At 41.4% G+C, this 25,357-nt stretch overlaps 1 protein-coding gene across 2 annotated transcripts in view; it reads left to right on the plus strand.

Moving 5' to 3' along the window:
• LOC102445788 (BTB/POZ domain-containing protein 8) overlaps positions 1-25,357 on the plus strand; it is a 104,988-nt gene that overhangs the window by 78,786 nt on the left and 845 nt on the right. Inside the window, exons 18-23 of one of the 2 annotated variants that reach the window (XM_089780534.1) lie at positions 4,198-4,260; positions 5,736-5,745; positions 12,775-12,901; positions 15,372-15,465; positions 18,049-18,217; positions 24,313-24,391. In XM_089780534.1, coding sequence (XP_089636660.1) covers positions 4,198-4,260; positions 5,736-5,745; positions 12,775-12,901; positions 15,372-15,465; positions 18,049-18,217; positions 24,313-24,391 — 542 coding nt within the window. Of the gene's footprint in view, positions 1-197; positions 699-4,197; positions 4,261-5,735; positions 5,746-12,774; positions 12,902-15,371; positions 15,466-18,048; positions 18,218-24,312; positions 24,392-25,357 lie in introns of those variants that run through there. The other variant, XM_075936526.2, reaches the window with a different exon arrangement.

The following is a 25,357-nucleotide window of genomic DNA, read 5'->3' on the forward strand; positions in this document are numbered from 1 at the left end:
TGCTTTAACTTAATTTGTAAACCAGACTTTGTTTTTTACACAGAAAGTAATGCCTGAATTTTGTCAATTTTGTATACATTTACATGTTTTCTTACTTGTTGGATTGTCTCTGCTGCAATGAATTAAATTTTGCTCTACAAATCCCTGAGTGGGAAACGTGCAATTTTTACATTGTTTAGTATTATGAATTATTGCAGGAGACATAGATGATTGTGACACATTGGCACAAACCTGCATGTATGAGCATCGACCTTCAAAAACCCTTTCTCCAATATATGAGATGGATGTTGGAGAAGCTATTGAGCAGAGGATGGAATCAGAAAGGGACATTCTAGATATGGATTTTGAAGATCAGCAATTTGCAGAACAGGACTGGACTCTTCTCAGGCAATTGTTAGCTGAGCAGGACTTAAACATAGATTTCAAAAACTCTGTTCCTGAAGACCTTAACTTAGCACAATATCTTATCAACCAGACACTATTTCTGGCACGAGATGGTTCAGAGCCTCAGGGTAAATCACACATTGATACTTTCAGTAGATGGACTGAACTAATGTCGCCACTTGATGATTCTTCAGCAAGCATCACAGTGACAAGCTTTTCCTCTGATGATTGTTCTTCTCCTCAGGGGGAATGGACAATTCTTGAACTGGAAACCCATCATTAAAGTGATCAAGTGTTTGAAAATGGACTCCAAACCCTGCCCCATCTATTTTTGATGCATTCTTTCTATATAATAATGAAATACTGCATCTGTTAAGAACAGCCAATTCTTGATACTGACGCAATCTTTTCAATATATTGAGGTAAATACTGTTAATTTATAACTTAGTTTAGCCACAATTAGAATAATTTTTCAAAGCTGAAATAGGTGTTTTTCTAAAATCCACTTTGAGCATGTATTTTCTAGCATTGTTAGAAAAATTAGAAAACTTTAAAGAAAAATCTTTGTTTAAACTGCATCTTCTAACCCAATTTTTGTCATCTGTTAATATATTCTTTATTTGGCATGGATTTTAACATGTGACTGCACAAGAAGTAGTACCATTCTTTTCCTTTTTTGCTCTTCATACAGTGACTTGGCAATTTTTCAACAATAAAAGATTGGGTGGTTGTGTTGAAAGGTATTGTGTTCCAACAGTAATTTTAATATTAGAAATGTATACCTGCATTTACAGAATGTAAGAAAAAAATATTAGATTCTGTAAATATAAGCCTCTTGTTTAATTTATTCCCTCTACATTTAATAAGTATATATTTGTTTGTTTTGAAAAATGTCAATAATTATTTTTAAGTTGTCATTTATTTAAATACGGGACTGCAGAGATGCTATTGGAAGGATAGTTTTCTTCTCTTGGGAGCACAAATACATCCCCTTACTTTAGTAAATAATGGTCTGGTGTCTGAATCAGAATGCTAAGCTTGTTGTAAAATACTGTATTAAACAGCTCAAACAGTAGATTCAGTCTGAAGTTTTAGAAGTGGCACCCTTGCCTTCTACACTTTGAAAGTGAACTGAATTTAAAGTTGTACTTAACTCAAGACATGTTTGTGCCTCTTCCCTACTGTCTAGTCATGTCTAGTTTATCAAGATTTTAAAATCCCATTGTGTGTCTTGTATCTTTGTGAGAGCATTAGGATTCTTGCTGTCTCTTTTAAATCTCCTGAATCCTTTAAAAAATTTCCATATGGAGGCCCAGTGTCTTCTCCTCTTTATTAAGGGAGAACTGGGAAGGAAGTGCTTCTCAACATGTCTGCTCTGCTCCTTCTGCTGCTAAAAAGATGGCAGTTAAATGACATAAGCAGGGTTTTTGTTTTTTTGTGTTTTTTGGGGGAGGGGCAAGAGATTAATAAGGGGGAATAGTTTCCAGGTGAGGAGTATTAGACGATATTCTTCATGCCATACTGAGGCAAAACACAGCAATAAGAATGGTCTTTTGTAAACAATACAATATTGATTCTGCAGATGCCCTCCTGTTGGTCATTAACAGGAGACGTGCCTTCAAATGGGAGTGCTACACTGCAGTAACAAATTACTAAAATGGTGACTTTTAAGCCTAACTTGCACTGGTTATAGCCAAGTATAATACAAACATGTTCTGAACGCTTTTGCACAATTCTGCCAATGCACCTTAATCCTGGTCTGCAGGTATTCCTGTTGTCTTAATTCTATGCTGTTTTAAATTGTAGATAACACAAGATCTGTAGAGATGTGGCTGAGCAGTGACTGCTGAATTTCACTTTTGACCTAATCAGCTTTTTATCTCAGATCTCCTGACTTGGAAAGGCTGCTACATTGATTTTAGTGTCTGTCAATACAATCAGCATTTTACTGAAGGAGAATTATAAATTGATAGAGGAAGAATTTTACCTCATTTTTAGAGTGTTTAAAAGGGAAGACATTAATCTCCCCTTCACATGTGTGCCCATGATTCTTAGAAGGGAGTTCAGCCTTGGCTGCATGTGCATCCCCAGCTTTCTTATCGAGGATCCTCCCCAAGAGTTTCTATGAGGAGGCTGTGATATCCTATCCTCAGGTCACAAAGGAATCAGCATAAATACAGCCCGAGTATGTGCAAGCTCAGGATTTTATATATTGTAGGCTATCTTTGCACATCTGGTGTGTGGAGGGTGGGAGAGTTGCTGCAATTAGGGGATCTCCCAAAAGCAGAGCATCTGAAAGATCAGGAAAGAGATCCCATTTACCTCCTCCAGTTCTAAGAGGAGCACAGACATTGGAGAATCTGTGAATTAAGGGGAAACCACTACTGTCTTCTACAGAAGGGTGAACCCCATAACTCTAGGAGGTTTCAAAAAACTCAAAATAGAGATGAAACTCAGGTTTCTTGTTCCCAGCATGGTTATTCCTGTGTAGGAGACAATAAGGACCATGGGAAGGTATAAAATAAAAACAATACTTTTTAAATTTATGAAGGCTCAAGAGGGTATTAATTTTTATACAAAATGAAATGGGAGAAGAAAAGGTAAGAGATCAGGAGAGTAGACCGAATGAAAGAGAAGGATTGTTCTACATTCTTCCCCCTTTTTTATATTTTGTGTTCTTTAAGTGCAACTCAAATCTGAAAAGTGACTGAAAAATTGTGAGTTTCCTTGTGTGTGTGTCAGACTCCCAGATCAAATATGATTAAATTAGCATTAAAATTTTGTGGGTTTCCCCTAAATACCCAGCTCTTATTTCTCAGGCTAGGATTTAAAAGTCAAGTTGTATTATTTTCTCAGGTCCTCAGTGATATAGGTGCAACTTCTTCATTGGATTAGAGCAAATATAACAGAGTGAAATTTAGTACAAAAAAATTGTCATTCACAAGAGAATAGAATCCAGCTCTCAGCCATTTTAGCTCTGCAATAGCAGTAAAAAGTAAAAGTAGTGTTCATTATTTGTACTACCATAGTGCCTAGGAGCTCCTATCAAGGACTGGGACCCCTTTGTCCTAGGTGCTATACAAACACAGAACAAAAAGATGGTCTGTGTCTCCAAAGAACTTACAATATAAGACAAAAGACAACAGATAGAGAAATTCAAGAAAACAATGAGACCAGATAAGAAACTTCTGTCTCTGAGATGGGGAGAAAGAAAATTGTAGGAGGAGAAAAGGAAGGCAAACTAAGGGGACAGGGAAGGTCATGTATTTCATCAACTTTTTCTTAGAATACCTTACTGTAGCATCTGACATAATTACAATAAAGTCAGCAGATATGTCTATGATACTCACTGGAAATAGATCTGAGTAAGATGGTCCTCCTTTTTAAGTGCTTTGGAGGCAAGTTGTAAAAGAAAACAATACTGATGCTGACTGAGAAATATGTCCAGTTTGCAAGATGATAGTTCTGGGCTGCATGTGGCTTGGCTGTACATCTTGAATAAATGTGGACTGTATTTTTATTTTTGAACTCTGCTTCAAAGTTCCATTAAATTTTTAAAATTCCATAATTCTGTTTTCCACTGACTTTGGGATCTGGCCCAGTTAAACTTGTTATGTAATTGCATTTTCTGGAAAAAGTTAACAGTAAATTAAAAGCCTCCTCTAGCTATACATACTGCTGGTAGCATAGACTATTGTAAACCTTTGACATAATGTTGTTGTTATTCATTACCAACGTGCTTACTGAATTTTGTTCTAAAAACATGTAAAGCTTCTGTTTGAAGGTGTTAGGACTTATTACTATGTCTTTCAGCATTGCTTGCCATAGAATATAAACAATTAAGAAGACACAGTCTTGCTCCCATTAAAGTAAAAGGTAAAACTCCCATTGATCCCAATTGGAGCAGATTCAAGACCTATATGACTGAAATGCATGTAATATAAATGCTATTTTTTCCAGTATATGTACTGTATAGTTCTATATCTCTAGTCTGCTTACTTCCAATATTTTACACATAGGGATGAATTATGGTTAAGAAAATTTCAGCTTAACTAAGTATGATTGTGTATATGTTCATGATTGGATGATTAACCATTGTACCTGGGTATATCACTCTTTTTCCAGCACTAAGCTGAAATGAAGTGGGGGGGGAGGGAGAGGTGGGAGAGAGGAATTCAGGGCAAGCAGCTCTGTAACAGTGCTGGTGGTAATGCAGAACAAGAGGTGGGAAATGGGTTTTTTAAATGACTTCCATTATGACTAGAAGCTTTTTATCACTTGCAGAAATTTTGTGACTGTTTTCATGAATCTCTGTTGTTGATGACAAGCTGTGCCAAAGGATTCTACAGCAGAATTAGAAACACTTCTGTTTAACTGCAGCAAATTCGGTACCTGCTTACGTTAGTATCCAGACTCAGGTCAGTTGGGTAGATCGGTGTATTTCAGGGAGCTGAAACTGGTGCATTGGAATATGAACTTTGTTAGAGCGATAATTAACTTGAAAATTAAAAAAGAATTTTAAAAATCCCACTTCCAACTGAAAAATGGCTGTGGAACTCAAAAGTAGATGTAATACCTGAAACTTTTTTTAATGCACAATGGGTCCTTGATCCTGATTGGACCCTCTGGGTACCAATATAGTATAACTATTGAATAACAATAATAACAAAAATAATGGAACTGCATGCTGTATTCCTGCTCTCCCTGGTTACGGCACAAATAAGAAATCTGCCGCCTCACATGAGCCTATTGGTGCTTCTACTGTTGCAAATTCAAAGATGTAAGAAATGTAACTTTCAAGGCGGGAAGCTTGAAAACAGCAAGGATAGAAATGTTTTCAGATTCTATTTCCATTCCATTTTCAAATATAAATACGGTCTTGCAGCTCTTGAAAAAAACATTCAGGCTTCACTTATTCAAGGGTTTTGTTCTATATTTAGTAAGATTCTTACATTGATTTAAGGGGTCAAAATAGTTTGTGTTAACTTAAAAGGCTGAAAGGGAAGAAAATACATGCATGATCTATTCAATTAAGGCAATAGGCCATATGTACCTCTTGGTGCTTAAAGTTTGTACCCATCTCACTATTTAGGCATATGAGTGGCCAGATTTTTTTCAGAAATGTTGAGCCTTTACAGCTCCCATTAAAAATCAGGCCACTTTTATGTAAATGCCTATATATGGAGATGGATGTCTAGCTTCAGGCACCCAAAAATGAAACTTTTAGCCAGCGTTACTTGAAAATTTTTTTCACTTACATTCTATGATTAATTCCATAATGCTGAGTTTGGCAAAGCTGTGGCTGAGCACTGTTTAACATACTACATAATGTCAAGGCTACAGCCCGCTAGTGTTCTTTGAGTGTTTTGTGCTGGCAGACAAATATATGATTGTCAGACTTGTACTAGAATATTAAATAACATTGATTTTGTTTGTTTATAAATCTCTGAGGGTAGTACAACATTCTGACTCAGTACAATATCATCAGTGTATATAATATTGATATGTCAGGGACAGGCCAATTTATACATTAGATCCAAAGCAGCAGTGTAAAAATCTCTATATTGTTTATATTTCATGCAATCTTAAAACTATCAAGTAACCAGCAGTCATGTCATATCCTCATACTCCAAAGGTCCACTGGTTCATAAATAATTTAACTGTGTCAGACCTTTCTACCTTCTACTTTTTTCCTTCCACTTCCTTCTACATTTTTAAACTGAAAAATAAAAAATGTTAATCCCCATTTTCTGGACTGTCATGCTCCAGTTCTTGATAGATCTACATATAAACTAGGATGCACTATGAGAGAAGTACCGTTTCACTTTCAACAGCTTTAAGTCCTAAAATACCTAATCACCCAGTGGTTTCTAGTTGTTTGTTTTTTAAGCTATCAATCTGAAAACTTGCATGTTTTCTACGTGTTAGCTTTTTAAAAACATTTAGCCCTTATTGTGATGCTAGGGATAAGTATCTGCATCTCCAAATGATGAATAATGAATGTGCACTTCTGTTTCTAAAATTGCTGTACAGTTTTAGTCCTACAAACCTCCTCCATCTATGACACATGTTGATGATATTTACTGATATAATTTATGTATAAAAAGGAAAATAATAAACCCTATATGTAACTGAAATGCTGAGTCTTTGTACTTCATTAATGAAAGGGTAGCTGGACCCACCTAATTTTTTTTCTGTATTGCTGAAGCATAGATTTCCTCAAATTTCAGCTAGTTTGTGGCCCATGAATTTTGTTGTTCTGCAAAGGGGGGAAGCACCATCATTTCCTGGGTGTTCATTTTTTGTGTCATTATGTAACAAGGTGGAAGAGACAATGCAAAGATAAGTGGCCAGGTTTCTAATGAAAATGCATAGAAAGTGGAGATGGGAGAGCTTGTGCCTATCCTAAGAATCCAAATCAAGAAATTGTGACTACCCCAGAACAGGTGAGAACTGGCCTGGGGACTGAGAAATCAATGTTTTTGAGAGTATCTTGCAAAGCCATTTAATCTAATTTATGTGATCATTTATATCATGGTCATCTTTTTAATATCTGAGAGTAGGAGCCCCAAGATCCTTAGACAGAAGTAACGGGGTTCTCGGCTCTGCTCAGGTTATTTGATCAGTTGCCATGTATGAACCTCCTTTCTCTTCCACTATAGCCTTCTTTACGTGCGGGAATCCAGCTTGGTGGGTGAGAGGCTGGAGCTGGTGAAAGATGCAAATGTAGGCCTGGTAAAATGTCAAAAAGGCCCCCAGGAACAGAGCCAAGTGTTACCAACACAATGACTCTAGCTAAGCTTCAATGTTTGTGTCCAATTATTCTCCACAAAGGAAAGCTTAATTCCCCAAAATCAGTTTCCTTTTCACTTGTCTCGCCAACAGTTTGAATCTTTGTCAGAGGGATCAGTCAGGATATACGGTACCTCTGTTAAATCCACAAGGTTCAGAGTCCAGAACCGTAGCTAAAACTGCTGCTTCTCAAATAACATCAGATACAACATCTTGTACACGTCACTCAGAACATGGAGCATTTTCCATCCTGGTAAAACACCCAGATCTGTCTGCAAAGTTCAGTGAGGATAAAATTTTGTTCTCCACACATTTCCCCATGTGTGCTTTTTCCTGTTTTCTGAGGGGCACAAAGGGACCCCTCTTCTTCAGCTACTGGAGGCCCCACCTGAGATGCAGTTCCAATGGGCAAGTGAGGCAAGATTTGAGAAGTCTGTGAAGGGAGGGCCTTACATGTTCCTAAAAGTTTGGGGTTCAAGGAAGGACCTGGACTAAGGGCAGTGAATCCACCAGTGTATGGAACAGATAGCAATTGCCATTTCTTCTCTCCTGTCTAGTAAGGTCCAGCAGTAGCAGGGGGCTACTGTCAAGGAGTGGCTCTGCAAACTGGAGAGGGATGAAGGAGAAGGACTGCTCCTCTCTTTACCCGTTGCTCTGATCCTGTCACATCAAGCTATTCAAGCTTGGCATAGGTATGATGTGGGGAAGGATTTAGCCCCAATGTACTAATTGTCACTGAATTCCTCAAAATTTTGACACGAGTTATAATACTTCGATCTCATTTCAGTTGTTGGGTTTAGTGTGTGGATGCTGGGTGGTTTTGATTGCCTGTGATATATAGAAGGTCAGAATAGATGTTCTAATGGTCCTTCTGGCCTTAAACTCCATGACTCTTGGGGAAAAATAACATTCTTCTTGAGGCTTTCATGGTCCAAGATAACACCATTTCCTTTGTTCGCGTCTCTGTTTTAACATTCCTTTACTATTTATGTGGAGATATCATACTTTATATCACTACATTAGTGCAAATATGTCCTCCTCCCAATACTCAAAATGTGTCTCAAATCAACATTTAAAAGTGCCATTTGTATCTGTTGTGCCTGCATGCTTTTAATATACGTTTCAAGGAAGAGGTTCCCATCTGGCCCAAATTCAGCTGGAAATATTTTTGTGAAAACCTGTATCTAGTTTTACATGGAAAAAAATCATTTCCTCTTGGTTGCTGAAATGAAAGGCCAAAATTATTTTAGGGTTAAAATTAATATGCTTTTAGTGGATTTTTCATTATTACTAATTGATTAGGATACTTTTCTTTAAGTTAATTCTAAGTACTTTTTAATCCTATCTGGGTTTTAAAAAATATATGGTAGATTAGTTTTTATTGTGTTAAAATAGGAGATCACAGATTTAAATTGTCATAGCAGTCTGGGGAGGTTTAATAATGGCAAGGTGAATGAGGTGGTGACAAAGGAAATGAAGATTATTCTTAATTATCATTGTACCTGATTGTGGAAATGCTACAGCATATCAGTGGATGAGCTTTTAAAAATGAAATGGAGGCATACAAGGGTCATACTTTTACGCATTTATACCATTTCTTGAAGCTTCATAATATCCTTATGAGGGAACTGTTAAAGATCTTTAAGTCAGGCACAGAGGTTAAGTAACTAACCAAGGTCACAGTATGAATAATGAGAAGAGAAACTCAGTCTATTGCCCTATTAAAATGCTGCCTGTGTAAATCTGGATCAATCTTAGTCCTTTTTTTCCTGGAAGAGGGTTTCTTTATAACACATTAAAATGGGAAGACCAGAGTTGCTTAGAATGCAGAAGAGCTGGGGAAAATACTGAATGGAAAAAACTTACCTACATTCTCTTCTTTATCCACTTATATTTTAAATTTTAACAAATGCAGTGCTTTCAAAGAGATTTTAAATTACAGCCACTGCTGATCTTAGAAATCAAAACAAAATCATAGATGGTTGTTTTTTCTAGTGCAACAGCCTGGCCTCACCTCTCCGAGGAGATTTCAATCTACCTTTGCACAGACTTTCATTCTTTGTTTAACATGGAAGTGTGACACTCTGCATTTACTAATGCAGTGGTTCCCAAACTTTTTGGCATCATGCCCCCTTTTTGATTTTTGAGAGATCCTCACACCCCTCCCCCCAAAAAATAGCAGCAAAACTTGAGCAAAAAAAAAAAAGAAACTCATCGAAAAACAAAAATAGCAGCAAAACTTGCAGGGGTGATTAAGGGAAGGGGAGGGAACCTTGGTCGCCTCGCACCCCCCCCCCCCCGGAATTTCTTCACGCGTCCCCCAAGGTAGCACGCCCCCCCCCCCCCCCCCCAGTTTGGGAACCCATGTACTAATGTATTTTCATTTTTTTTTTAATTCTTCAGATTTGAAGTCCAGCAACATAGCAGGCAGTGATATAGGCAATTAATTTTTCATTATAACTTTCTGGCATTTGAAGATGAGAGACTGATACACATTAGTAATGCAAGGGTAAATAAAATTATTACTGTAAAGTTAATGAGGAAAACCAGCCAATATTGAACTGCTGCTTGAACTCCGAACTTTTACCATGCTTTTCAGCTGAAGATCTCTACGCTCTCACCCAAGAAGGCAAGTATTATCTTTTTCCAGGTAGGGAAACTGACCATTAAGGATGGGATGTACAAAGGTACTTGGGCACTCAAGTCCCAGTTTTAGACCCCACTGCAGTCCACAAAACTCCTGCCAATTACTATAGATGTTTAAGTTTACTTTGCTCCTAATTTTTTCACGATAAATTTCCTTAGGTGATTGTTTCTATTTCTGGATTTGCTTTCTGTTCTCTCAAACTGTCCACACATTCTTCTCCTAGCTGAGCTCTTAATCACTCCACAAACAGGGAAAATAGACATTTACTTACCTATCTCATGTGTAGTACCTGATCTGGTAAGTGTCATCTGAGCACACCTATCACATTACATCCTATTCAGAATCTGGGGAGAGGAAGAAAAGGTGTCCACCTTACACATTTTAGCTCAGTGGTTAGAGCACTCACCTCCGTGGAAGACCCAGGGTCAGTTTCTCCCTTTCCTCAACCAGGGAAAAGAGGATCCGAGTGCTCTAACTACTTGGTTATTCCAATATGAGCCTCCTACAATCTCTTCAGCTGAAGTTATTCCACTGTGGATAAATAATGAGTGTGTGATTGGAGCAGGAGGACTGGATCCTGGGTTCTTCCACCACCCATGTGGATGTTCTAACTATCAACATACAGACTCATTCTCCATTTTTCCCCTTTCTGACCCTGTGACAGGTTACATCACAGTATAGACTGAGTCTTGGGTTTATAGAGAAATTTCTAGAGTGGCGTCCAAAGGCTCAGAATTTCTAGCAATGCCTCACCCAGGGCCATGGTCCTCTCAAATCAGAAAGCAATGTTGAACAGACAAGACAGGAGTAGAATGCAGACAGAGCACAGAGAAACAGTTGTGTTCCTGAGCTCTGCCATTTTCTCATTTCATATACAGGGAGCGGTTATCTTCTTGGTGATAAAAAGTTTTTGCTTTTTTCTTTTGAACTTCCCAAATCACAGAGACGTTGATCATCTGCGAGGAAGGTCTCAAGTTACTCCATGACTTGGTCCCTATGCCAATGGCTGTGGTACCAAAAAGAGGGAGGAGCCCTCAAACACAGGCCCAAATTCTGCCTCCTCTACACTCGCTTCAGTAGCAGTCATGATGCTGGGCCTTTCAAAAGGGCAGGATTAGTTAAGTCACTCACACGTGGATTTGATCTGAGGAAGTGGGTCTGGCCCACGAAAGCTCATCATCTAATAAACCATCTTGTTAGTCTTTAAAGTGCTACATTGTCCTGCATTTTGCTTCAACTACCCCAGACTAACACGGCTACATTTCTATCACGTGTATTCCCTGAGGAGTTACATGGCTCAAACTTTCAGTTAATCCCTTTCTTCCTCTGACTCCCCTTGAGAGACTCAGGAGCTGGCTCTTGCTCAGTGGGCCAAGAGCACTGTGGTAGTTCAGCACTGACTCTTCTGACGTCTCTGTGCAAGGAGTGACAGCCAATTTTCAGCTGCCTTAGACACCTAAGTCCCGCCTTCCGAGTGCCTTCTGACAGGCAAAGTAGTGGAGGTGGGGGGAGAGTGGCTGAGAGGCCTCACAGGGGTATGTGGTCTGTGCCTTGTTTGTTTTAAACTAGCAGGTCGGAGGGTGTCCTCTAGAACTGGGAAAGGTAGGCCCAGAAGTAGCCTGATACCAGCCCTCACAGGGGACTTGACTTGAGCTTACTCAGAACTTTATAAAATAGGCCTTACAGCCCTTCTGTGAGGGAAAGCAGCAGTCTCACCTCCTTTCCCAGATGGAAGTGAGGCACAGAGTGGTTCAGTGACTGGCAAAAGTGTTACAGCAGCTCGATGACAGAGCTAGACTGGATGATTGAGTCTGCGTAGGCCCCTCGCCCTCCTTCTAGCTGCACAAAGTTCTCCAGGTGAAGAAGGCACCGTCTATTAAATGTAGACGGGCCTAAACATATCTTTCAAAAACACAAATGGGAACAACAAAGAAAAGGAATATGGGTCACTTTAGAAGCTTGATGATCGTTGCTTGCGATGGAGAAGACTTGAGGTAACACTTTCAAAAGCACTTAAGTAAAAATGGCCCAAAATGGCAAAACTGCCTTTGGAAAATAAGATTTAGGCTCTTAAATCATGTAGGCCCTTCTGACAATTTACCCACTGAATCATTGCAGGATGGCCTCACTCTCTGGTGAGTCATGAAAAGGGAAGCACACACAGCCCTGTTATACTCTCTGATGTGTAATTATTTATGATTATTTTATAAAACATCAGGAAATCCTGAATTCTAAACCAGGCTCTGCCAGCAATTCACTGCGGCTTTTGCCAAGTTGCTGAACCTCCCCGCAGGTTTTGGGAGGTAATTAAATTGTTCAGTAGAAACATTTTGTTTGACCTGTTAGAAATGCTGCTGACACATTTCAAAGCTGCGTTCGCTTTAGTCTTTCTCATCTCAGCCACTGGAATGATAGAACAGCTGCAACAGGAAAACAGTCTTAGGTGCTGAAAATTCCTTAAGGAGCAATATTTACAATATTAACAACCACATTTGAGCACATACAGAATATTTATATGACTGTAAGAACATTTCTCCAAAACAATTCCTTAGTTTGAACAAACTGGATTTAAAAAAATAGTTCAAAGCTGACACATTAGAATTTGGATTGTGACATTTTTAGTCAGGTAGACACAGACTTTCTATATGACCTTGAGCAAGGCAGTGGATCTCTCTCTGCTTCCACTCCCGATATTCTGATGATAGCTCTTTCTTCAACCCATGGCCTGCCTTGTGGATTTAGATTGTAAACTCTTTAGAGAAGAAACTGTGTCTTATCCTGTGTGAAATGATTAGACACTGTGGCCCTGATTTCAGTTGGGATCTTTAGGTACCGCTTGTGCCTTGACCAACCACCATTAATAAGTGTCTTATATTTCACTTTTGTGTTCTCTTAATTTGGTGGCTTATATTTCTGTTCTCACTCGCTCTCTGTTGCTAATTTTCTTTAAGCTTTTTGGAAAGTTTTACCAGAGATTTCACTGCTGAATTGTTAATGACTGCTGTGACAATGGCAGAAAGTGGTGGACAGGAAAATGCAAGATGGATCACAACAGTTATCATGAGTTCATCTCTCCAGGTACAGTATACCAGTTATTGGTCAATTGTAGTAACTGATTCACTAACACTGAACCAACTGTCAAATTCTTCCAAGATTTAATAACAGAAGAATATGTTATAGCATGTCTAGCATACACACTAAATACAGGAAAACATGTCCCTTACCTGGGAAACCTGCTGCTGCCATAGAAGATCTACCTTTTTCTTCATATTTTCTCTTATTCTGCTAGCTATTTCCCCTTGTTGTTGGTACCAATTTAGTATGCCTACCACATACTGTTTTACTGCTTTAGAAATATTTTCCTGTCATTCTTTTTGTGTTGCATTAAGACTACTGATTTGATACTACTATATGAATTTTTTTCACCTGATCAATGTATTCCAGCAAGGAGGTTGTCATCTTCTAGGTTCCTCTCTGAAGGCTTTGTCTTTTCTGTTATACAATGTTAATACTTTAAATAGATTATAGTAATAAGTTAAGAGATTCAAACATGGCTGCACACATTTTTGGTTTAAAATTCTGGCTGTTGAAGAGATTGAAGTCTGATTTTTGCTTTTAAGTCACAATCCAGAATCTCTGTATGTCCAGCAGAATGAGAGAGTGTCACTCCAGCGTCACAAAGACAACAGTGGCATTTAAGCATTGGCTGTTCAAGCATCTCCAACCAGAATGAGTTCTAAGGAGGCTCTCAACAGCTGGCCTTAGTGATCTGGGTTTGGGTCAGTTTTATTTGCTCTTCATTCTGGGCTTTGTTTTTCCCCTGTGTAACCACCCCTACTTTTATATCTATGGCATGTATTTACACATGGAACCACCAGTATTTTGGCATCTGTAAAGCCAGGCATTTCCCTCCCCTTCACTCTCCCCAGATTCTAGTGATACTTCATAACCAGAATACCCAGTGAGCATACCCTTTTCACACACAATTCAGAACTTTTCCAGTCACTACCTTCTCCATGCTACAGTATCTTAGTTGTCAGCCCATCAGCTGGCTCTTCTTGGACTTTGCACATTTACAGCTGATGTTCAATCTCATGTTGTACTGGCATGATTTTGTTGTCCCGACTCTTGATTTAATAGCAATTGCTGTATACAAGTAATAGTCATAATGACAATCAGGTGACAGAGGAAAAATGTTATGTATGCTTTACTTTAATTAGCACAATGATTAATCTATGAATAATTTTTTGGTGTTTCATGACTATTTCACATCCATGGTTTGTGAATTTATTTCTCTTTTTTGGAAATATTTTACATGTATAGTACCTTTTATCAAAGGGACTGGAAATCATTCTACAAAGCAGGAAAAAGATGGTTATTCTCAATTGACAGGTGAGGGAACTGAAGGTCAGAGTAGAGATTTACTCAGTATTGCACAGGAGGTCATTATGAGAGTTGAGAACATATCTAATGCTTCTTTATTCTGTTTGTGGCACTGCCCCTAAGTCAGGGTGGGAAATAAAAAAATGGCAGCCCAAAGGGTTAGACCTGGTATGCTGCTGTCGCTATGTTTACCTGTACCTATTGCCAAAGTGAGTGGCGGGAAGCTTCAGGGACTGGAACACCACATCCTACCGCTCACATTGACCGCAAATAGTGATTCACGGCCAATAAGAGCTGTGATCCTCCATACCTGCAGAGGCACAGGTAAACATGGAAGCCCACCAGGGACTAACCCTGCAGACTGGATCTGGCCTGTGGGCCAGAATTTGCCCACCCCTGCCCTAAGTATTATCACCCTCCAATACTGTATTTACTAGGCTGGTTGTAGTCTAAAAAAAATCTAGTCCAGCTGTAAATGCGAAAATTCATTGGTCGCATTTGCACAATGTATGGGATTGTTTGAGACTTTTTTCTAGAATACTAGAAAATTCAAACTGCAGGTTGAAAAATATGTACAAATCCACCCCATTCAGATGAAGTAACATGGTGCTTTCATCTTGCTTTCCTAAGCAATTGGTATTCTACCATGAAGCTCCCATGTTAAGTACGTTGACTAGAGAAGTCTTTTCTGACCTATTTCCCTTCAAATCAAATGCTGACATCCTCATTATTTCAAACCAGCCTTCTTAATTGCAGGCAGGAAATATCTAGTGTGTACATTTCTACTGTCTGCACGTCTTCCTTTTGTACATCACTTTTTAAAAGAAAGATTTAACTATAAAATGTTTGTCAAGCTTCCTTGTGCATTATGCAAGTGTGTCTGGTGACAAAATTAATGCCAACAGGTTGGTTATAATGGTAAAAAAAATTAAGATGGTCACCCCATTATTTTACACCTAAATCAGTGTTGCAGCTATGTGAATATTTCATACTCTCAATCAGTTACTCAAAAGGTCAGTTAAAATGTTTAAAATTATTACTGCTACTGGAGTAAAATTATTTTGTAAACTAAGGTACTAAAGAGCTTTTAACATTCAGACTCTGTTTTAAGAGTCCTGTTATAATCTCAAACACATTTTAAAATAATGTTTTAAAATTTATTTAGAGTCATGAAGTTTCAACTTCTCTACAGAGTCAACACCACAGAGTTCGATATTCAGATTCAGTGGCAAATGGATCCATTATTTTTTCTCTTTCTGGTACAGTAAATTGAATTGCAGCACATATTTCTTAAAATAAATAATCAGAAATTCTAACGGGGTATAGGAGCAGCTCCCCCTGCAGTAGCACAGAGTTGACCTAAGAAACTGTACAAAATCTACACTGAAGAAATGTCAAAGTGCCAAAGCATTTTCTCTTTCAAGAGACCAATATTATAAAAGAATAGATGAGAGGAGAGGCTAGGGACAGAAACCAGATACTGGTTAAAATGCAGTTGTACTCTGAAAGGTAACTATAGAAAATGTCATCTTGGCAGAACAACTCCTTATGTGTACTAATAACTTTTGCAATTACAAAAATCTATTTAATCTTGTAAGCTTTATATGAAGCCCTTCATCTAAGAGAGAGTGAATCGGATTCTGTGCATTAATCAAACTATTTACTAAATCTCAACCACACCTGAGTGAACCTCACTGAGACAATCTCTGAAAATACCACCAAAGCGTAATATAGCCAGCAGAACCTTCACCTCTGGTGACAATGTGTGAAAAGAAAACCAGATTGATCTTCTCTTCCAGGTTGAATTTGCTGAGCTGGCAGTTACAAAAAATTGTTTCTAAAATGAGCAGATTTGACCAGGAAATCACTGAGGCAACAAACATGAAACTCCATATTATTGTTTATATAGTTTCTTTTCAGAGTAGACCAGCAGTTGAAACAATTATAAAGTGACATTTAGACAAAATAGTTCTGCTTATTTTGAATCTGAAACCTTTCTGTTCAATCAACATTGTGTGAGATGTGAATAAGTTTCCATTTTTCCTGTCTAACCTGAGCTGCTTTTTGCACGTCCTCTACATTAAGTCTCATAGGCTATGTCTACACTGCAGGCTTCTTGAGCAAGAACAGCCACTCTTGCGCAAAAACTTGCGGAGTGTCTACACTGCATGCCCATTCTTGCGCAAGTAAATTTACAGTAAAGCGTTGGAACAGAGGGCTTCTTCCGCAACAGTTATTCCTCTCCTCACAAGGAATAAGCCCTGTTGCACAAGAGCTCTTGCACAAGAAGGCAGTGTGGACAGGCAACGGGTTTCTTGCGCAAGAAACCCCTAGAGCTTTCTTGCACAAGAGAGCGTCCACACTGCCATGGAAGCTCTCGCACAAAAGCACATCTCTTGTGCAAAAGCACATGGCAGTGTGAACGTGCTCTTGTGCAAGATCTTTAGCACAAGAACTCTTTCACAAAACAGTTCTTGTGCAAGAAGCCTGCAGTGTAGATGTAGCCATAAGGTTTTCCCTGTCTGAGGACTCCTTCAGTTGGCTCCTTTAGCATGTTCCTTAAGGTGCCCAATAGCACATCTGCCATTGCGGATGCTCTGTCTTTGTCCTTAGGTCTTTCACTACATACTTCTAATTTCTTTTCTGGATAACTTTAGAGATGAAAATGAGAGAGAGGTAGCTGTGTTAGTCTAATCTTGGTAAAACAAAAAAAAGCAGTCATGTAGCACTTTAAAGACTAACAAGATGGTTTATTAGGTGATGAACTTTTGACTGCTTTTTTTTTTAGAGAGAGATAAAGGTTTGCTGAAGTCTGACATATTAGCAATTGTTATAAATTCATTCAATTTAATCAGGACCATCCCTACTGCTGCTGATGTCCTTGCCCTACACCGGTATTCCTCCCGACCCCACGTAGCCATGCCACATGAGGGGGAAACTGAAGCTGTGGGAAAAGGGGTCGCCAACTCTTTTGGACTGGATGGACCAGACCCTGTTTACTGCAATGGTGCTTGGTCTATCCTTTTCGGGAGAGTTGGCAGCACTGGAGCAGGGTTGGGAGGGAGCCGTGGGCTGGAGGAGCAGTGGATGGCCACAGAGCCGGCCAGAGAGAAGCTGCACTTTTTAGGGGGAAAACACTGCTTTTCACCTGCTCCATTTGAGACATCTGTCCAAACAAATGCTGATCACTGCTGCTGGTGAAGTCGGGGTGGGCACTGAGTCCTGAGGGAACAGTTGGGACTGGGAGTTGCTGGACTAGCATTGAGCTGGGACGAGTTGCTGGGGATGGGTCTGGGGGCCTCTGGTGCTTCTGGGGAGGGTTGGCAGGAGCCAAAGCACTGAGCCTGTGGGGAGGATGGGGATGGAGGCTACCAGAGCCCATAGGCAGCACATAGCTACAAGGGGCACCATGAAATTTGGGGCAATTTGGTGAGCCATGCAGCTGCATGTTTTGAATATGAGTAGGGATGGCCCTGCATTTAATACCTAGTGTTTGTATCTTTCACAGATTTCAAGATTTCCCGCCTATATGTTATTAGGGAACTAACATTAAGTTGAAAACTCATAGTTTGGTCTTAAATTGTAGATTTTTTTTATGATCAAATCTTAAATTGGTGACTGCAGCTGCTCTCTTTCCAATTTGTGACATTTCCTACTGGCCACCTGCATTGGCTTGCACATAATTACCAAGATATTCATATTGACTCCCATTTTATATTCTTTTGCCTTCTAAAATAATGTTTGAGGTGGGAGTGCTACCTATTAATGACTTCTTAATAGTTGTAAGAAGGCTAACTTGAAGTAACAAACTGGGCTTACATTGTAATCAATTTCTTCTTTAGGTATTGCATTTCTATTGGCAGACACCCAAGACTTGTTAAAGACAGGAGAAGAACTGTTTTTAGACAGAATTGAGAAGTTCATAAACATTCATCGGAATAGTTTTTTGCTTTTGTCGGCTGCTTTGCATGGACCAAAAGAATGGGATTTAATGTTCAGGATTCAGAAAAGGTATGTTTTTAATTGAACCAGTGTTTTTATTATTGAAGGAAAATGAGATGTAATATTAATGAATAATTGCACAAACGTCCTACAGAGTTTCAAAGGTTCAGTGAAACTGGATACCTGCCCAGTTGCTGTGAAGGGATCCAAACACTGAATCCTCAGGCATTTTAAATCTCTGAAGTCTCAACAAAGCCAATGCACTGTCTATGACTTGGGGTTCCTAGTCATATGCTCAGGGTACAGACCTCTGTCTAGCACCTGCCTCCTGCCAGCTGCAACCTTACAGCTCACTACTCAGTCCTTGGAAATGGTGCTAAGCCCCTTAGCCTTCAAGCCAGAATTTAAATTCACCACCCTCCAGAACTTTAGCAGCATGGGTCTTCTGAGCTTATAGCAGTGGTGGGCAACCTACACCTCATCAGGGTCTGTGCATGTCCCGCAAGCCGTTTTATTTACTGTTGCTGCTGAGCAGGGTTGCCATACAGTGCTGGTTTCTGTCCCTGTCCCACTGGTATAACTGAAGTGACACACATGTAACGCATCTCAAGTAAGGTGCATGCTGACTGCACACAACATTGACTAACTGTAAGAGTCATGCATTCCCTTTGCATCCAATCAAAGCACTGCCATGGTTCATCTGGCACACTCCGCAAATTCTAGCTACACAAGCACAGTTAGCAAAACGCCCCTATCCTGGGAGACTGTCATGGTTACAACAGTTTTGCAGACCACTGAGATGGAGGCCACTCCTGTGGCCCACTCCCTAGCCTAGATTGCCCATCGCTGGCCTACGGTGTAACAAATAAAGCAAACGGACACTTTGCGCACAATTCTAACACCATTGCTTTTTTTCCTGGTCACATGAGAAATACGCAGCTCTATCAAAAAATAATAAACTGTATCTGCATTTCCCTGGTTCCTCACCACTTCAGAGCAATTTTTGGGCTGGAATCACAGTTGTGAGGGGAATCCAGACTCCTACTATTGCAGTGCATGGCTTGCATTCTGAAACATGGACCCTTCTGTCCCCCTCAACATTTTGGCTGCTTCTTCATCCTACATTTGGGAATTTTCCCATCATCCAAATGCCAGCCCTGCCCTTGCACTTCAAACTAGGGGAGAGGTTGGAAACTAGTTTCTCCTAATATGCAGTAACTCTTTTGTTCTTCTCAGCCGCTTTTCCGGAAAAACTTGCCAGCTATCTACACTGGCCGCTTGAATTTCCACAAGAACACTGACTTCCTACTGTCTGAAATCGGTGCTTCTTACGAAAATACTATCCTGCTCCCGTTCGGGCAAAAGTCCTTTTGCGCAAAGCTTTTGCGCAAAAGGGCCAGTGTAGACAGCTCAGATTTGTTTTGCGCAAAAAAGCCCCGATCGCAAAAATGGCGATCGGGGCTTTTTTGCGGAAAAGCACGTCTAGATTGGCACGGACGCTTTTCCGCAAAAAGTGCTTTTGCGGAAAAGCGTCCGTGCCAATCTAGACGCTCTTTTCCGCAATTGCTTTTAATGGAAAACTTTTCCGTTAAAAGCATTTGCGGAAAATCATTCCAGTCTAGATGTAGCCCTGAACTATGGTATGTCTATACAACAGAGGAAGATCGAAGCTGCCGCTGTTGATCTTCCAGGATTCAAATTAGCAGTCTAGGTAAGACAGCTAATTGGAAGTGAGAGGGTCACTCCGGTTGATGCCGGTAACCCTGCTGTGACGGGGTGCGGTCACAGACAACTCTCAGGGCTGACTCCCGGGGTGCTGACACGGCTACTGCCACTCGCTTTCCCACTCTCTGGGGCTCCTCACCACCCGGTCCTGCTGGGCCAGCTCTTCTGGTCTCCCCCAGCCAAGGCCCCGAGCTAAGGTCTCTGCCCCCTCTGAGAAGCAGTACAGACTCTGAACCTCTTCAGGTCCAAGGAGAGTGCAGTTTAGGGCCCAGCTTCCTGAGATGCCACTACCCAGACAGGATCAAACCCTAAAGAATTAGATAAGAGTAAGCCACCTTTAACAATGAAAGGGGGAATGAACACACTAGTTGCCCCCCTCCCACGGTAACAATTATTTACACTGGGTTTGATAGAAAATAAATATGATTTTATTAAGTAGAAGCAGTATTAAGTGATAATAAACAAGAACAGGCAGAGCAAAGTAGGTTACAAATCAAAAGAAACAAAAACACTTGGCTAATTCTACCCTGAAACCTCAATATAAACTCTTCCTAAAACCTCTTTTCCAGCTGTCCCTCCAAACCAGGGTTATCTCCCCACCCTGGGGTCTTTGGCTCCTTCCTTCAGGTGTGGTCCAGCCAAAAGACCAAGGCCCCTGCTTCCCTGTTCTTTTTGTTAAGAAACTGAGGCCACTCCCTACCAACCACTGCTAGGACTGAAGGACAAAAGAGATTAACAGTTGCTCATAAAGATTTTGAAGGTAACACCCTCCATGTGTCTCATTCACACATTTGAAACCCACGAAGTATTCCCCACTCCCATATGTCTAATTTCACACACACAAATGATACATACATTGAAGTAAGATACCCATAACCAGCAGATGGTGACATGAAGATTGATGGGTTACACGAAATAATTTGCTCAAAGCACTTTTGAGTTATGTATATTCATGTCCGTGAGTTAAATTCATAAAATATGGGGAGATGTCCATCACATCTGCTTTCATGAGGAGTAAGGGAAGTTGAAGAGTGTTCTTCCTTCGACTTCCTGCAGTGTAGACAGTGCCAAAAGGTGAGTTAAGCTACTTTGACTTCAGCTATGCAATTAACATAGCTAAAGTTGCATATCTTAATTTGACTGTGTGTCATAGCGTAGACGGACCCCAATTGTCCTTGGTCTGGGAGATGCTTAAAGGATTGTCAGATATCACAGATACTCTGACCTAGAGGCATTCCATGATACAGGCAGTCCCCGACTTACGCGGATCCGACTTGCGTCGGATCCGCACTTACGAACGGAGCTTACGAACGGAAGTCGGGGCGAGAAAGCCCCGTTCGTAAGCTGCTCCGGTGCCCCTGGTCTGCTGGGGACCGTCCCCAGCAGACCACAGGCACCCAGATTGAAGCGGCAGCAGCGGCGGTTCCCCGCGCCTCTGAGGCTTTGCTCCAGCAGACCAGGGGCACCGGGCGGGTTCCCGCGCTTCTGAGGCTTTGCCAGAGCAAAGCCTCAGAAGCGCGGGAACCGCTGCTGCTGCCCCTTGAGACCCGGTGCCTGTGGTCTGCTGGGGACGGTCCCCAGCAGACCACAGGCACCCGGACTGAAGCCACAGCCGCGGGGGGTCCCGCGCCTCTGAGGCTTTGCCAGAGCAAAGCCTCAGAGGCGCGGGGAACCGCCGCTGCTGCCGCTCCAGTCTGGGTGCCTGTGGTCTGCTGGGGACGGTCCCCAGCAGACCACAGGCACCCTGACTGAAGCCGCAGCCGCGGGGGGGTCCCGCGCCTCTGAGGCTTTGCCAGAGCAAAGCCTCAGAGGCGCGGGGAACCGCCGCTGCTGCCGCTTTGACTGAAGCGGCAGCAGCGGCGGTTCCCCGCGCCTCTGAGGCTTTGCTCTGGCAAAGCCTCAGAGGCGCGGGACCCCCCCGCGGCTGCGGCTTCAGTCAGGGTGCCTGTGGTCTGCTGGGGACCGTCCCCAGCAGACCACAGGCACCCAGACTGGAGCGGCAGCAGCGGCGGTTCCCCGCGCCTCTGAGGCTTTGCTCTGGCAAAGCCTCAGAGGCGCGGGACCCCCCCGCGGCTGCGGCTTCAGTCCGGGTGCCTGTGGTCTGCTGGGGGCCTTCCCCAGCAGACCACAGGCACCCAGACTGAAGCCGCAGCCGTGGCGGGGTCCCTGCCTCTGAGGCTTTGCCAGAGCAAAGCCTCAGAGGCGCGGCACCCCGCTGCCGCTGCGGCTCTGCTCCCCGTGTCCCTGGTCTGCTGGGGGGGGGGGGGGGCGCAGCTAGTGTGCTCCCCCCCCTCCCCCCGCAGACCAGGCTTTTGTTTTGGACTCTGGGGCAGAGCAGCTGGGGCGCTGCCGATTGGTCCTGCAGCGCCCGTGGGCACTACTGGACCAACCCGGCAGCACCCCAGCTGCTCTGCCCCAGGTCCTGATTCAGCCGCTGCTGGTCAGTTTCAGCAGCGGCTGAATCAGGACGTCTGGGGCAGAGCAGATGGGGTGCCGCTGGGTTGGTCCAGTAGCACCCCAGCTGCTCTGCCCCAGGCGTCCCCAAGTCAGCTTCTGCTGAAACTGACCAGCGCTGACTACAGGAAGCCCGAGGCAGAGTTGCTCTGCCCCGGGCTTCCTGGAATCAGCTGCTGATCAGTTTCAGCAGCAGCTGACTTGGGGACGCCTGGGGTTCTTAAGTTGATTCTGTATGTAAGTCAGAACTGGCGGTCAGTTTCAGCAGCGGCTGACGCCAGTTCCGACTTACATACAGATTCAACTTAAGAACAAACCTACAGTCCCTATCTTGTACGTAACCCGGGGACTGCCTGTATAGCAATTTTACATAGTAACAATTTTGCATCATCAACCGGAATACATAATTTCTACAGACAGATTTCCCAAATCATCACATAGGTGAATTTGATTTTGCTTATCTAGTGGAAAACTAGCCATAGGCTAATGTTTGTAACACACTGATTTGGCTTATTAATGGAGAATGTGCAAAACAATATTTTCAGAATCATTTTGACATGACACAGTCAATTTGACATGGGATGCTCTTAAAAGCATGACACTTCCTTTCATCACTTCATTGCTATGTAATATATGTAGTGATTTTTTTTTTCTAGGAAAAAAAACCCAACAAATGGTAGCACTTTATAGACTAAAAAAAAATGTAGATGGTATCATGAACTTTTGTGGGCACAGCCCACTTTTCCAGGTTTGTAATAGAATGGCCATAACTTCCTGTATTCATCCCTAATCACTCTTCCTTGAAGGAGTAACTGCAGCTTTAGGGAAGGATTTGATAAGAAACATTTATTTTGAGGCTTTAATGGGAGCCTAGTCAGGTTTCAGAGCTACAGCTCACCTTCTTCAGTGGAAGTCGGGGGAAGGATGAGAAAGAGATCTCTTATCTCCTGGATTTTTTGTTTTTTTCCCCTCCCTTTTTAGCCTTTGTATATTTTAAAATATCTGTTTAGTGCACTTTGGGGAAACAGAAGTTCTGCTGCGGCTTTGGTGAAGCCTGTGTGTCTTGCCTTTCTTAGGGCCTAGAGCCTTTGAAATCTTTTAAAATCCTCTAAACCGGGTGGCTGGGAGAACTTCTTGTTAGAGCCTTTCTGGTTGCTTTGGGAAGGAGGGAAGTGGATTAGAAGCCCTGCATCTCTCCCCGCAGGCACTCAGGACTCACTTGGAAGGTTGGGGACCTGTGGCCCTGAAAAATCTCCCTTGTTTTTCAAGGGTCCCCAGGCTGGACTTATTCCCAGAGCTGACTGGCTGCAGTCCTCCTTGTGGTTGGAGCCTTTCCCTGCTCTGCACTGGGGTTCCTTTTTCCCCTGCTAGGTGGGATAGGCAAGTAGGGTACCCTACCCCCAAGGCAGTCTGACTCCTAGCCCTTTTATCTAATGGAGTTATGGACAGAAGGAATAACTCTCTGTTTGCCGAGCCTGGGAAGGCAGTCTCTCACACTGAGCATCACTTGGATTTGATCGGGTGCTTTCTTAGCTGCCCTGTCATGTCCATAAAGGGCAGAGGAGGAAGCTGGGGGATGCTACAGTGAACACACACACCCCTCCCCTGCAGAGGTTAACTGATCCAGGGGAAAAGAGGAGTGCTGAGGAGAGAGAACACTGCTTCCCACCACCCAAAAAATTGGGTAAAAAAGTTACAATTGAAGTAGTAAGGGCATGAGGCAAAGGAACTTCCACTGTCTGCTGCTGTGGAGGCAGATAATCTGGCAGCAAGCTAGAGCAGAAGGGACATGGCCAGACCATGTTGGACCAAATCACTGCTTCCATGACATGCTCAGAAAGTACAGCAACCCAGAGGTCCAGAATTGTGGGAAATGCTCAGATGGAGAAAAATGATTTGGATAATGTGAGAGAGGTTTTTCAACCTTAAGTTGTCATGTACTGTAAATATATACTTTGAATGTAACTGATTATTCTGATGTGCAGATTCCTGGGCAGTAATTTACGTTTAATTCCAGTTCATAACACTGCTGAAACAGTTAAACTCATGCTAACTATAGCCAAGGTAAGTCTTATGGTATATGTTAATAAATATTACCTATGAAGCTTTTTAAAAAATACATCAAATCAATAAGAGCAATGAATTACAAAATGAATTTGTTGTTGTCCTTAACTGAGCTTGTAGCTTACTATTAGATTGACCATAGTTCTGATCAAACCTACTGTTCTAGGCACAAGAGGCTGCTGATGTGGTTCAAATGTTTTAGAATTATAGTAAACTATAGTTTTAAAAGGTCTTACTAGCATGTATAAAGATGAATGACAGATCTAGGGCAGTAAATCGGGAGTGACTCCATTAATTTATTAGTATAAAATTAGTATGAAAGCAAAATCAGGCTGTAAATATTGACTATCATCTTAAAGTAAATTATTAATTAACCTAAAGACTATAGCAGCTTGTGAACTTCAATCAATGACGTCTACCTATATAAATCTGTTCTAGACACTAGCAACTACAGTGCCATCCATATATGTCCTTTCTATCTGTGCAACTGACACACTCTATATGCATAAGTAAACATGAATTTTCTTTGACAAGGCTAAATGCACATGCAAGAGCTATTTAATGATTTTTCTACAGAAATGCTGATTCAATGTTAATTATAATAGTAGGAACAGCACTCCAATAATGTACCAAAAATAAAAGGAACAAACTTTAAAACTAGATATTGGTTTGTATTTTATCCCTTTCATTAAAGATCACTATATGAAAAAATCCAGTATTTATCAAGCTACAATATTCTGATATAAGGTATTGTAGTTATTTTCTCTCCTAGAGTCTATAAAACAAAAACATCTCAAGGACTACAGTGCCACAACTATTAAATATTGACATCTTAATAGTAACCACTGTATGTCAGACTTCTAGCTTTTCATTAAATCTGTCCATATTAACTGCAAGGATGCTAAATAAAATTAGGCCTACTGCTTATCTTATAAATTTAAGGCTATCCTGCACTTGAACTGCACT

Source organism: Pelodiscus sinensis, chromosome 9 (genome assembly GCF_052426305.1).
Source record: "Pelodiscus sinensis isolate ZL-2025 chromosome 9, ASM5242630v1, whole genome shotgun sequence".
Classification (NCBI taxonomy): Eukaryota; Metazoa; Chordata; order Testudines; family Trionychidae; genus Pelodiscus; species Pelodiscus sinensis.